Genomic DNA, 13,764 nt, shown 5'->3' on the forward strand with positions numbered 1-13,764 from the left:
TATATATATATATATATATATTACACCAAGAAAGGAAAAAACAAACAACGTTTACTAACCTGTCTCTAATTTCACTGAAATTTAATGCGATCGACAAAATAAGTTCCAATAAAATCCATCAATTAAAGGGCAAACTTATCGCTGATTATATAGTTCAAGAAATATCTGCGGACGATTTGAGAGCGTCTTTTCCGTCTCGAAACGTCTTATGTTTACCAACGCGCAGCACTTTCTCGAACTCGTTGCCGTGGTCCGTATTGACGTTTGATTGATCCGAGAGTTAATTAACGCGCAAACTATTAAACTTATTTTCGCGCATGAGTTACACCGTTTCCACCTGGCTGTTATAAAGATCGATTAAAAATGATTAATCTTTGCTTCGAGTGTTTAGTCTGTGATTTGATTTTCGCGTAATCTTATGCAAACTTGTTAACAGAACAAGGGTGACGACGCGTTATTAATTATCAAAATACGTAATCTTTGTTTAAGGTATATAAAGCTTGTTAATAAGGTAGCGGATTAGAGCGAACAGTTCTTTGACATGTTGAACAATCGGTCAATGGTCGACATGTTTACCCCCGTCAGCGTGAGACTTGAACGTTTTCCAATATCCCAAAGTTAAAATCAGCCACATCGAAGAGACAATTTATCAAATACTTTAATTTATATTGAGATAATATTTGTTTAAACGCATTTGAATCTAATCAGCAACTCAAAAGAAAACGCAACAATCGTTTTTCCCTTCTGTAGGTATTGCGTGGGTATTGCGTGCGTTTTCAAATGATCATAACTTTTCATGCTTTTAACTTCTTATGTACATGTAAAACTTGTGCGAACACTGCTACTAAGCTCCTTTAAATGTATCACCATCATCATCATCATCATCATCATCATCATCATCATCATCATCATCATCATCATCATCATCATCATCATCATCATCATCATCATCATCATCATCATCATCATCATCATCATCATCATCATCATCATCATCATCATCATCATCATCATCATCATCATCATCATCATCATCATCATCATCATCATCATCATCATCATCATCATCATCATCATCATCATCATCATCATCATCATCATCATCATCATCATCATCATCATCATCATCATCATCATCATCATCATCATCATCGTCATCATCACCATCATCATTAACATGTTCATACATAGATTTGTAGAAAACTAAACGCATTTATTATAATCTCATTATGCATCTTATAACAAAGTCGCGCTTAATTAGCCCAACCCATTCTACCGCCCTCCAGATAACAGTCAAATGATCTTATACCATCTCTTTCTCGATCTCCAAACCGCTTTCCGCCGTTTAAAGGGACGCGCAGGTTTTTTTTTGTTAAACAACAGTAATCGTATTTGCCATTACTTAAGCCTTAAGTCTTAACTTAAGGCTCTGATCTAATAAATCCAAATGTTTATTAATAAATAAACTGAGACATGTAAAGACAGCAAACTACCACTATATGTAACACCTTAAATAACAAGTTCAGCTGGAAAATTATAATTACCGACTACCTTGGCCGTATGTTAAGAAAGTTCGAACAGGAGACTTGTTTTATTAGACTTGCACATCAAGCAGATAGTTTAATCCAAAGGTGTATACAGCCTTTTAACCAAGCGCCTGTCGAAAAGGATTTTCACAAGTAAGTGCGCCTAATATGTCAAACTGGCTCTTTGCAAGAATTGACATTGTGAAAAACCCACAGTTTATTTTAAAATTAGCAATATATGAATATGTTCCTTTAAGGCTCCTTTACGGCTACGGTGAAATTTTACGGCGTTGTTTAATTGATGGCTTATGGCGAACAACATACTTACATACACTATCTGTTGTTATGGTGTGTTGCCCACGGATGAGTGGTCATGGTCGCAACGCAACGCTGCGACTCGCTATTATTCACTGCTGGCGTTCGTTGTTAACAAACGCTACTGGTGTTGTGTCACATGAATTAAAATAACATAATGATGTAAAATTCAACGACTCAATTTATTTGGTTGTTGTTACCTGGAACATGGTGAAATGATGGAGTACGGTTATTCATTTTTAAATGTATTTATTCTTTATTTTGTGAGTGACAATTGTGTGAAAGTTTACTTGACTGAAACGTGTTAAGTGTTCAACGTTAATGAAACTATAAAATGTATTAACTGTTATAAGGTACATGCATAGGCTTTTAGATACTTGTAACACGCGTGAAAGATTGGAATATAAAGGGCTGGTAATTTTACGTTTCCGGATTAAGCAAAAAGCAGTGACTACGAATATATTGCTACATGGACAACTAATTCGAACATTTGAAAGGCGTCTTCAAATGCTGTCAATAGAAAATCATATTCAGCCTAAAACACCTTATTTAGAACTCTTCAAATCCCTGAGTAGAATTGTTAACAGTTTATTTCTCTCGTGATGCATGAATATTCGCAAACTCCCAGTCAAGTTGAGGTGGCTTTAGTTTTATTTGATGTGTACCTCATTTAAATTAGCGACAAACCAGCTTTCGTCGAGTTCCGATTAAGAAAGAACTTTACTATATAAGAACACGTGTGTATCGGGTGATTCGTCGAGGATCCGACATGTATAATACAATATGGATGTTTATTAGGACTGTATGAGGCTCGTTCAAATTAAACTATTGCAAAACAACGCACCCATATGGGTCGAAAGAACTAGCTTGTTTTAATAAATATTTTCAACATCGAGTCAAACGCACAACGGTTCTACCAGAAATACTTGTTCCGTTGTGTCGGAGAAAACTGCTATAACAAGAAAGACGCATGTTATTGAGTCAGAAGTTAATTACAAGAAGCACGAATACCGTTGCGCCACGAGTTCTCGACATTGCCGGGTTGTTATAAGATGGGGTGCTGTCCTAAAGGCGACACCCTGGTGAGCCCAGTGGTGAAGTACGTACTTCTGGTAGGGACGCTAATACACTGGGTAAGTCCTTGCATAGGGTGTCACTAGAGCTGTATCATAAATGCCGGAATGAGTACAATGACACTTTTCTGAAATGTTTGACCAAGCACACACTACACCATATACATATATATATATTTAATGGGCATTTGTTGATTGTTAAATACATGCTATGAAGTCCCTCGTCTATTAGTACTATTGCCGCCAATGTGTTCATATGACTGCATACTAATAATTTACGTAGCAACAGAAAACACTGACAAACAAAAATATTGAGTTAACCATTGGTTATGCTCTTAGCAATATTTTTACCTCCGTACAAAAATGTTTCGATGTACAACATTCCTCAGGTAACGTGACATGTCTGAATGGAATGTCGTGTTGTGCACATAACTTTGTACTTAGGGCTCGTTTCAATGAAATCAATTAGATATTAAGACGAAGCTCATTTGAATAGTGGCATGGGAATCTGGTATTGGTTAACGATATTCGCTAGTCAATGTAAAAGTGACTGAGCATGTTGTCTATCACCACCTTGTTTTATTACGAGGTCCGTGATTGTTAGTTTTTGAAAATTGAAGGCATGGTATCACACACATTTAGTGAATTTCAAAAGTGTATCGGTTCGCAGAAAACATATCAGTTGATATTTTGTTTGCGAGAACTGTATTTGTTTTATGACCTGAAGCGCTAGACCCGAACGTAGCTAGTGCATTAACTCAATTGTCTGCAGTTGCCTCGAACAAACATGGGTCATGTAAAGCTATACCTTGAATAATCATATATACTATATATGCAATGCGTTTTTGCTACTTTTGGTAAATTTCCACTAGTAAGTACTTTTCAAAGTGTGATTGTCTAGAAGAAGTTAATGAGTTGGGCCCTTAATAGTAATACTACGACACTAATTATATACTTATTACCATTATTATTGAAATGAAACTGTTTTGTTGTTTATCTGGATGCGTTGGCATTATACTATATTGTTTTCAACTTACTTATCTATTGCTAAACCGATAATCATAAACTTATCATTAATATATCGTCAGCATGTTATCTATTGTAATAAAAAAGTATTTCCATATTTTTGGAGTCTTCACGGGAAATTACGTTGTCGTTTGTTAATCCCACTCACCACGACTGGTTAGGCGGCGACAAGTCTTTATTTAACACATAACTTGCACAATATGTTTTTGTACTTAGATATGCGGAGCGGGGATGCTTGCCTTGGGAATCTGGGCCTACGTGGAGAAGAATAAGGTGTTCTACCACGCTGTCCAGAACGTTTATGACGTCATCTTTGACCTGTCTATTGTGTTGATGACGTTCGGAGCGGTCATGTTCGTGATAACAATGTGCGGCTTTGTGGGGGCTCTAAGGGAAAACACGATCTTGCTCAAAATTGTAAGGATACACATGATTAAGTATACAGAATTGTCGAAACAAGTGTACATTCATACAATTTCATGGATATTTATGATGTAACTCATAACATCATCGTAATGTCGACTTGTACGACGTTTATGTTACTAAAATCTAAATCTTACTGATGATACGCATACTTAACTTAAATGTTTTATGTGCATGTTTAAACATGCAATATAAAACATCCGCCGATGATGCGTAATCTAATTGAAAAAAGTGTATCCCCAAATGTCGTTGAAAACGTTAAAAATAATTTATTGTTTACTCCTCTTTACCTTTCTGTTCTTTGTAGTCTTCAAGTAATATTTAGTACGGTATTAAAACTAAGATTAATCTACTACTTATAATAATACGAGTCTTGCTCTGGAAAAAACTGGGCTTAATGAATATGCCTACAGTGTCATCCCGAGTTAGCATGTGCAGTCAGGCGTATCTAGAATACACTTTACGCACATGCATCACTTTACGCCCATGCATCACTTTAAGCACATGCATAACTTTACGCTTATGCATCACTTTACGCACATGCATCACTTTACGCACATGCATCACTTTAAGCACATGCATAACTTAACGCACCTGCATCACTTGACGCACATGCATCACTTTACGCACATGCATCACTTTACGCACATGCATCACTTACTCACATGCATCACTTTACGCACATACATCACTTTACGCACATGTATCACTTTACGCACATGCATCACTTTACGCACATGAATCCCTTTACGCACATGCATCACTTTACGCACATACATCACTTTACGCACATGCATCACTTTACGCACATGTATCACTTTAAGCACATGCATCACTTTACGCACATGAATCACTTTACTCACATGCATCTCTTTCCGCACATGCACCACTTTACGCACATGCACCACTTTACGCACATGCATCACTTTACGCACATGCATCACTTTAAGCACATGCATCACTTTACGCACATGAATCACTTTACGCACATGCATCACTTTACTCACATGCATCACTTTACGCACATGAATCACTTTACGCACATGCATCACTTTACGCACATGAATCACTTTACGCACATGCATCACTTTACGCACATGCATTAGGCGCAGTGTTCCCATTACATAGCTCATTTATATTTCTACCCCATCCACTCAAGTTCTACTGGAGCCTTGCGGTGATATTCGTGGTGGAGGTTGTGGGCGGCTCCCTGGTGCTCATCTTTAAGGACAGGGCGGTGGGGCACCTGAGCGGCGTCCTCAAGGAGGTGTATGTACGGGACTACCAGGACGACCAGGAGGGAATCATGGACTACTTTCAGGAGAAGGTACTTGTGTACGAAGTTAAAGTTACTACGTTAACAAAATTGTCCGAAAACAAAAGTTAAGGATAAAAGTATTAAAGGTGAAGGCAATATCTTTAAAAAAATACTGTCAGGAAAAGTGTCTGAGTAAACATATAGTAAAAGAGGTTCTTCATCATGACAAGGTATATATTTAGACGAATGACTACTAGCACGGGAAGACACAACTTAAAGGGGACGGTATAAATTGATGAGATGTTATAATTCTTTAAGAAAATGGAGTACTTTAAGGATGAGGAACTACTCAAACTCAGAGTATGTACACTATCCATCCTAACTACGACTATGATCATACGTTTACAGTTCGCTTGTTGTGGCGTGGATGGTTACAAGGATTGGAACAAGAACGCATACTTCAACTGCTCAGGCAGGAATCCCAGTCGCATAAAGTGCGCCGTTCCGTACTCATGCTGCAAAAAGCCGGATGAAATGATGGCAAGTACACTGCCATTACTTTGTCCTCTTTCGATATGTTATTATGAACACATTGATATTTTTCGAAATTATATTACCGGTAGCTTGTCTTTTTGTTTTTCTTTGACTGGTAGTTGATAACTAAAATGAACAACCGTATTACTTACAATAATGAGGAAGGAATCGGAATTGTTCTTGTACATATTTCGTAAATCGTTAAGTTTTTTATTTTGCTAAAGGTTCTCACATGCATTTTTGCATGTGAACTTCGTTAAGCTGCTACAAAGTTTGATCGGGTAGCTGCATATGTCGTACACAATAACTTGTCGTGTGCACAATAGAATAAACACTATTATTTCTGGAGTTGTTTTCATGGCGACATGTCCTGTGACATGTTCACTGTTGTATTTCAGCCCGGGTTGCATAATATTTTGTGCGGCGCCAGTGTCCTCTCACAGGTAAGCCATTTCGCGTCCTTTAAATTTTAAATGTCTTGGGACAGTGTGCCACAATCTAGTGCTTTGCACATATAAACACTGATAGCGAATACAAAGACTTAATATGATATATTTTATATTTGAAAAACTGTCATTTCACTTCATATAGTTTTACTTTGTTTTGTATCCATGTAATTTAATACTTACGTGTGTACAATTTCAATTTTATGGAAAATTAAATTTAACTATTGCTATTACATTTATTACTTAATCGGTTAATAAAATAAATGTGAGGCGCTCTGCACATGTAAATCTGGGACGGCAGTTTCTTGAAAGAGAGTATTTTCAATTAGAAGAGATTTCCTTTAATAGAAACGTTTCATAAAAGCGTAGAGCGTTTTTCCTCATTAGATTGTGCAGACTACACAAGCTAATCTGGGACGACACTTTTCGACCATGACTTAAGCCCGATTTTCGCATATCGCCGCTAAAATATATTCTACGTTTCCAGAACGCGTCGTCTGTGAAGGTGTACACTGTCGGGTGCGTACCGACGGTGGTGGCGTGGCTACACAGCAACATGCTCATCATAGGTAAGACTAACATGGAAAATACACGGACACTCTCTGAAATTGAAATCAACCATGTCTTTTTATTATTCAATGTATGTGTAGGAATTCATTAATTACTGGAGTTATTCCAACTTGACATGTTTATCTGAGTAAAATAAAACTTTATTCCACCGCTAAAACGCAAAATAATGAAATTGTGGATACTACCCATTGCATTCTTCAAGCTAAGCCTTGAAGGTATACTTTTATTTTGACCTAAATTTAATTTAAATTGTTTTGCCTTGGTGTGTTTAACATGTCTCCAATTTATAAAAGGAGCGGGTAGGGGTAGCATATAAATTCGTTCGTCCCACTTTTGTCTCACGCGTAAGAGTACTGGTGCTAGAAGAAAAACGTCTGCATTTCGATCGTATACAAGTGTTTGTCAAACTTATTTGTTTCTTTCTAAATATTTTCTAATTGTTTCACAAAAACTTGGTGCCTGAGAAGTGATCTAGTATCTATCGAAATACTGGAGGCAATTGAATAGACGAACCAGAATATCTATATTTGGTTAAAAATGTTTAGTCATTTCGATGCTGCGGCTGCATCAATGAACCGGTCAGTACATCCCAATAATAATTTCAACGCCGATTATCGTTTTAAAGATGTTTACTTGTTTGCTATCAGGTGCAATAGCGATAGCCATAGCAGTTCCACAGTTATTAGGAATCTGCCTCGGAAAGCTTCTTGTAAACCAGATCGAGGATCAGCGCTCCCGCTACTTCATGCACAGGAACGTTAGGGGCCGGGCAAGGAGTAGGGTCGAGGGCGACATCGAACTGCCCAACAAATTCCGACTGTACACAGATGCGGCAAAGGCCCATGTCAATAAGGCATTCCAAAACGTGCGCGATTGGAGAGGGAATTATGACAGACGGTGGAGGGAATGACCTTTGATTAAGTGAAAAATAGTTTACTATCCACATCATGCAAACATGTATTATTATATTATATGCGACCAGCAGACTTTTCTTTAACCCATTTATGCCTAGTGTCCTAGAAAAAGGCCTTGGCAAACAGCGTAGACCCAGATGAGAGGCCGCATGATGCGGCGTCTCATCTGGGTCTACGCTGTTTGCTTAAAGGAATTTCGGTAAGAAATATTCTAAATATAGAAATGAATATACTAGACATCACTAATTTTTTAAATAAGTTGATCCAATTTAGAGGGATGGGAGAGTCCACTAGGCATAAATGGGTTAATGTCCGAGGAAGGCTCGCAGCGAAGTTTGTTTTGTGTTACTTATTTATGAGTAGTGCATTTATAGTTATTGCAATTCTTATGTTTGTGCATATATTTCTTATGGAATGTAAATAAGGGATTACACACCCTAGATTTCTGTTACAATTATATAGACATGATCTCTTTACAACGAATTCAATATTGAGTGTAGTTAAAGTGTTCGTGTTCTTTTTCAACTATACTTTTCGACAAGTGTTTGCATATTAACAACAATTATGATATCTGTATGTGCTTGTTAAGATTTTATATTTAAATGCTTCGAATAAACATCATAAATATGCGCATAGTTAAACCCACGCAAACGAAGACAATTTCGTGAAGCGAACTACTTCTACATTTCTCCGGCAATATAATTGAAACCTATAAAATGTGCAAGACACATTTGTTCATGCCCAGTGATCCACACTGTTCTGAGTTATGTGCACGTGTGCGCTTTTCTTTATGGAAGAAGCAATCATTTTCTAAGTTTGTGAAGAGAGCGTCTTCTGCATGTCGCAAGTGATTGCATTGCAACTCGAAATATGTCACTACTAAGAAGAGTATGTGTGCAAGACACATTTGGCACGCACATTGGTCCGCGTACTCCTGAGATACGTGTTCTTGAACTTGGGCATGGCTGCTATTCTTGTGACAAGCGGTGCTAGGGTAGTCTAAGGCACGTTTGCGACAGAGCTCTAGTTAAGTGTGTTTATCATTTATTTATAATTGGACCACTGTGTATTAAAAAGTGACTACATTGAACATTTTTGTTCATGGATTTCATTCATCATCGGATGATCGGGTGTTGCTACCGTAAAGGCTGTCAATTAAAACGTGCATTTCATTCAAACGCGGATGAACAGTATTTGTGAATGTATAGGGGGTCGTCAAGTCAGAGGAATGTGTTTTTTAAATAGGTGTGTAAATAGAAAATCGCACAATAAAGTATTCTGATCCAGTATCACTTTTGACAGGTAGTTTGCTTCAATCATGGTCAGATAACTCCAAAATGCAAACAAAATAATCTGCAATATTCAAATAAGTATTCATAGTGAACTGATTCCTTCATAATTGATTTGAATAATAGCCTAGCGCATCGGTCCATACAATCCTCAAGGCGACCGAAATTGCTTCCCATCACAGATTAATTGAGTATAAATAAGCACTGCATCGGTCATTCTACCATTCATTTAACATGGATTTAAATTTGCAAGCATACGTGATACGTTAAGCGCTTGGTTTATATAACTTATATATAGTTCTATTGAAATCCACTTTATTTCTTACCTCACAAAACGGGTCTATGCAGTATTTAGTGTACACGGAACGCGAAAGCACACAAAACCGTGGAATAAATGCATGAAATATTACCACGCATTTAAATCTTTATGAAGAAACTCACGATGGAATTTTTGCATTTAATTGTTAACCTTCACATACGGTAGGACCGGTAACATTGTGGCAACCAACTTAGTGGCATGAAATATTCACTCTTCAGCGTTGTAAAACTGTTAAATTAAAACACTTAAAGCTAGCTATCCTAATTTACAATGGTTGTCTAATGTATGCGATTCGTTCATTCTGAACATGTTGTGACGTAAATTGAGATCTTCCAATGCTGTCGTAACACAAATAAATGGAGAACGATGGCAAGTCGGACTTAACATGCAGCGTTAGTATGGGAACCTGTTTGTGTGTTCAATAGCCAGATGCTGCCATCGATAGGTCTGCGAAATTCTGGTTTTCCGTTTCATTTTCCAGCCGATCTGTAAAGGGAGTATGCTCTGATTGCACCGTGAACATAGACATATCGTGAGTTCTCTCCCCTATTTCTTGCTCAACTTTCGATTTTGCTGCAATAACGAACACACGTCATTAAGAAAGGTTATACAAAGATTTTATTCAATATTGCAGTTAAAGATCTTAAATAATTGTAAACACATTATGTGTAATAAAGTTGTTCGTCCCTGAATGAGACTTAAATTAAAAAATCAATGTTCCTTATAGCAATAGCCAAAATTTCAACGCATGGTGTAGCCTGGTATTATAGATTTAACAAGATACAAAATGCTATTTTTTTGCGGATAAATATGTATTTAAATAAAACAATCAAATTACATTTAATTGTACTCTGGACTTACTGTCAGGAATATACCCCTTACCACTTAGTTAGCATTTTCCTCTTACATTTATACATTCCGTGCTTATAATGGTACCGCCGGAACTTGTAAATGCCAATGGGGAGGGAAACGGCCAGTGACACGAATACGAGGACTGAGAACAGAACCACACCAAACACAATCCAGTCAAACCTAAACACACACACACACACAAATTAAAATTTAATCAACGTAAACGTTATACACTAACAGATCTCAAGTAGTAAATAGTAGTATTACCTCTAAAATATGTTAAGTAAAAATACATGTCAAAATCAGGAAACAAATCTCTCGCAATGTCAAAAGAAGGCACATTGATGACCCACTGGTTGTTGTAATATATCTCAAGATCAGCCATCAACAACGCAGAGCCGATAAGAAGGTAAACCTGCATCGTTAAACGAAGACTAAAATAGTATTAGCTTTCTAGAAACTTTCTGATATTCTTCAGATAATGCAAATATTCGAGAGAGAAACTACATGCAGTTTAATCCTATTCTCGACATCTTAATTGTGTCGACGTCTAAAATCATACCCTGGTTTTTCCGCTGGTGCCGACGCAGTTGTTAGGTCACTTCCGGTTGCATTTTGCGTCTGAGCCAAAGCAAAATCTTGATAAAAACATATCCATAATTATGCGTTGGTAGTTCAGTTATAAAAACATGCAATGTCAACTGCTTTGACATTGACTTTATAGAACGGGTGTGACATTCTGCTTATACTTAGTTTTATATTAAGTTATTACTATAATAATATCAGAAAGAATTAGTTGTGACAATACAAAACAAAACGTTACTGTTAATAATATTTTATAATAATAATCATGAAACATACACTCACGTTTAAGCAAACATATACATGTACTCACCTATAAGAAATGTCTCAGAGGCTACTACAACATATTGATATAAACACGAAATTCATAGTTCAGTATTTATGTAACTATTCAGAAAACTGCTGGTAGTAAATTTACAGCAATGTTTTCAAATAACGATTAATCGATACGAAGACTATTTACACCGAGAATGTATTGAGTTAACCTGCCAAACCAGAAATTTGATAGCCTAACAATTGTTTTATCTACTCAGTGGCTCTGCAGTGCAGAATTTAAACTTACTGTAATACACTTATTTATTCCTGCATGTCGCGGTAAAATAGAGCGGAAAGTTTAAGAGTCACTCTTAAACAGAACAAAATGGGATTTAAAATGAAAATATTTCGCATTTTTTTAAATAGATAGATAGACTCATATTTAACAAACAAATATTGCTGAGTAATCATCATAAGAAATTGATATAGTTATACAGCGTTACAAATGCAATAAGATTGAATTGCTTGGAGTGTTTCTGTTGATATTTTTTAAAGAAATATTTTTGTTATGATCCGCGGATTACTTTAAGGACTTTAAATGAACATCATATTTGAATAGGCCGGACGGCCGAGTGTAAAAGGCGATAGTTTTGCATCCAAATGTCGGTGGTTCGTGCCCAAATGGGAGATAACTTAGTTTCTTGTTCAATAATGACACTCCGTAGTTCCGACTATCATTTTAAAGTAGCTATTAACAAACTTCAAATATGCAAACAATGCCATTAAGTTGTTTGAGCTGAGAATGTCTATGTCATGTATTGGCCACAGAGTAAATTAATTATGGCAATTGAAATTAGGTTTGCCTTACTGCTCAGTTCACTGATGTAGAACGTCAGAACGAACTTAAAGGGGCCTTTTCACAGATTTTGGCATTTTTTAACTTATTCATTAAATGCTTTATATCGATAAACTGTAAACATTGGATCGTAAAAGCTCCAGTAAAAAATCAAGAATAAAATTAAAAAAAGGAAAAGACCAGGTTTCGAACCAGTGACCCCTGGAGTCCTGCCAGAGTCCTGAAGTAAAAACGCTTTAGCCTACTGAGCTATTCCGCCGAGTACACATGTTGATCGTATTTTATACCTTATATAAGCAAACTTCGTAGTTTCACAAAATTTTACGACAAAAACAGAACTCTCCAAATTATTCAATCGTTTCGCGTTGCAACGCTTTATAATTTTTAGGTTTTAAAATCGTCAAAAGATGCATATAATGGCTCTATTAGACCATGGTAAATGTTCAGTATTACTGTTTCCTCACAAATATCATAACTAAAACGAAAATTTGCGAATCTAAAACAACTTTTTTCAATTTTGTCAATTTACCAAAGCGTGAAAAGATCCCTTTCACTTAAAATTGTAAAAGTGAACACAATAATGATGTCCCTTTATTGTACCATCATATTAAAAAAATACCGTATTCGGAACACATTTCTGCAAGGCTGTGTTGGTTTCTATTTAAACTCGATTCATCAATGACGTTCACCAATGAATAAACTGTAATTGAAAATTAAAACAATAAGGCTGTCACTAAATTTTATTTAAGATTATGGCTTTTTCTCCATTTTAAATATGACACCCCAATAAATTGTGTAAAGAAATCTGTCTGAAAGAAGCAAAAAATGTTTGCCGTAGCTTCTGATAGTTGTACAAGTACATCGTTAAAGCTACTGGCATGCAACGAAAAAAAATTACGTTTGTTTGAAATAAAAGTTTCTGAATCGGTGTCATACAATTTTAAAATGCATGGTTTAAAAACTGTGTTTGTATGATCTGACTTTCTGGGTAGTATCTGAAGTGTCGTATGGTTTCCTAACAGCTTTCCCTCATGGATCTATAAGGCAATCTCCACGTAACATGCTGTGTGCAATAACACAATCTATATACAAATGTTGGATTAAACTCGACGACACAAAAGTAACAACATACATGCAAATTGTTACAATAATTAAAATCTAACTATTGACGTTTAAATAAGTTTTAATTGTAGGGAACACAACATTCAATTCAATTACGATCTGCAGATCATCAAATTTTCTGGAATCATTTAATTAAATTTGTTAATTAAACGTTGAAATCTCGATCAATAAGTAAATTGAGGGATATGTGGGGGTGGGGGAGGAATCATTCTACATAAAAACAAAGTGGAAAATATTAGCCAACGGAATGTCCGTCAGCTCAGTGATAATATGAAGACCCTTAAATTGTTTTCGACAACGTAAACAATTACATAACTTTAACCCCTTTATGCCTAGTGGACTCGCCCATCCTTCAAAATTGGATCAATTTATTTCCAAAATTAGCGATTACTAGTATATTTATT

General features: G+C 36.2%; 2 protein-coding genes and 1 long non-coding RNA gene across 3 annotated transcripts in view; 1 reads left to right on the forward strand and 2 right to left on the reverse strand.

Moving 5' to 3' along the window:
- Nucleotides 1-529, reverse strand: part of LOC127879645 (uncharacterized) — a 6,153-nt gene extending 5,624 nt beyond the window's left edge. Inside the window, exon 1 of the mRNA XM_052426625.1 lies at nucleotides 60-529. The gene's annotated coding sequence lies outside the window, so the exon portion shown is untranslated. The remainder of the gene's footprint in view (nucleotides 1-59) is intronic.
- Nucleotides 530-1,204: 675 nt separating this feature from the next.
- LOC127879634 (tetraspanin-33-like) lies at nucleotides 1,205-8,193 on the forward strand. Its single transcript, XM_052426607.1, has 7 exons — nucleotides 1,205-2,974; nucleotides 4,157-4,357; nucleotides 5,523-5,690; nucleotides 6,030-6,161; nucleotides 6,554-6,598; nucleotides 7,089-7,170; nucleotides 7,819-8,193. Exons 1-7 carry the CDS (start codon nucleotides 2,894-2,896, stop codon nucleotides 8,079-8,081), a joined length of 972 nt encoding a protein of 323 aa, XP_052282567.1. The 5' UTR covers nucleotides 1,205-2,893; the 3' UTR covers nucleotides 8,082-8,193.
- A 1,624-nt stretch (nucleotides 8,194-9,817) lies between these two features.
- Nucleotides 9,818-11,622, reverse strand: LOC127879648 (uncharacterized). Its single transcript, XR_008049180.1, has 4 exons — nucleotides 11,441-11,622; nucleotides 11,108-11,183; nucleotides 10,601-10,725; nucleotides 9,818-10,266 (listed from the first exon to the last, which is right to left on the reverse strand). It is a non-coding gene; the product is annotated as an uncharacterized LOC127879648 (long non-coding RNA).
- Between the last annotated feature and the right edge of the window lie 2,142 nt (nucleotides 11,623-13,764).

The sequence above is a fragment of the Dreissena polymorpha genome, chromosome 4 (genome assembly GCF_020536995.1).
Source record: "Dreissena polymorpha isolate Duluth1 chromosome 4, UMN_Dpol_1.0, whole genome shotgun sequence".
Taxonomy (NCBI): domain Eukaryota; kingdom Metazoa; phylum Mollusca; class Bivalvia; order Myida; family Dreissenidae; genus Dreissena; species Dreissena polymorpha.

Bases quoted from the DNA above. Each gene is read 5' to 3' on its own strand.
- LOC127879634 (XM_052426607.1), top strand. From the start codon at position 2,894: ATGGGGTGCTGTCCTAAAGGCGACACCCTGGTGAGCCCAGTGGTGAAG. The intron at 6,162-6,553 runs GCAAGTACACTG...GTTGTATTTCAG, and splicing joins AAAAGCCGGATGAAATGATG to CCCGGGTTGCATAATATTTT. The intron at 7,171-7,818 runs GTAAGACTAACA...GTTTGCTATCAG, and splicing joins CAGCAACATGCTCATCATAG to GTGCAATAGCGATAGCCATA.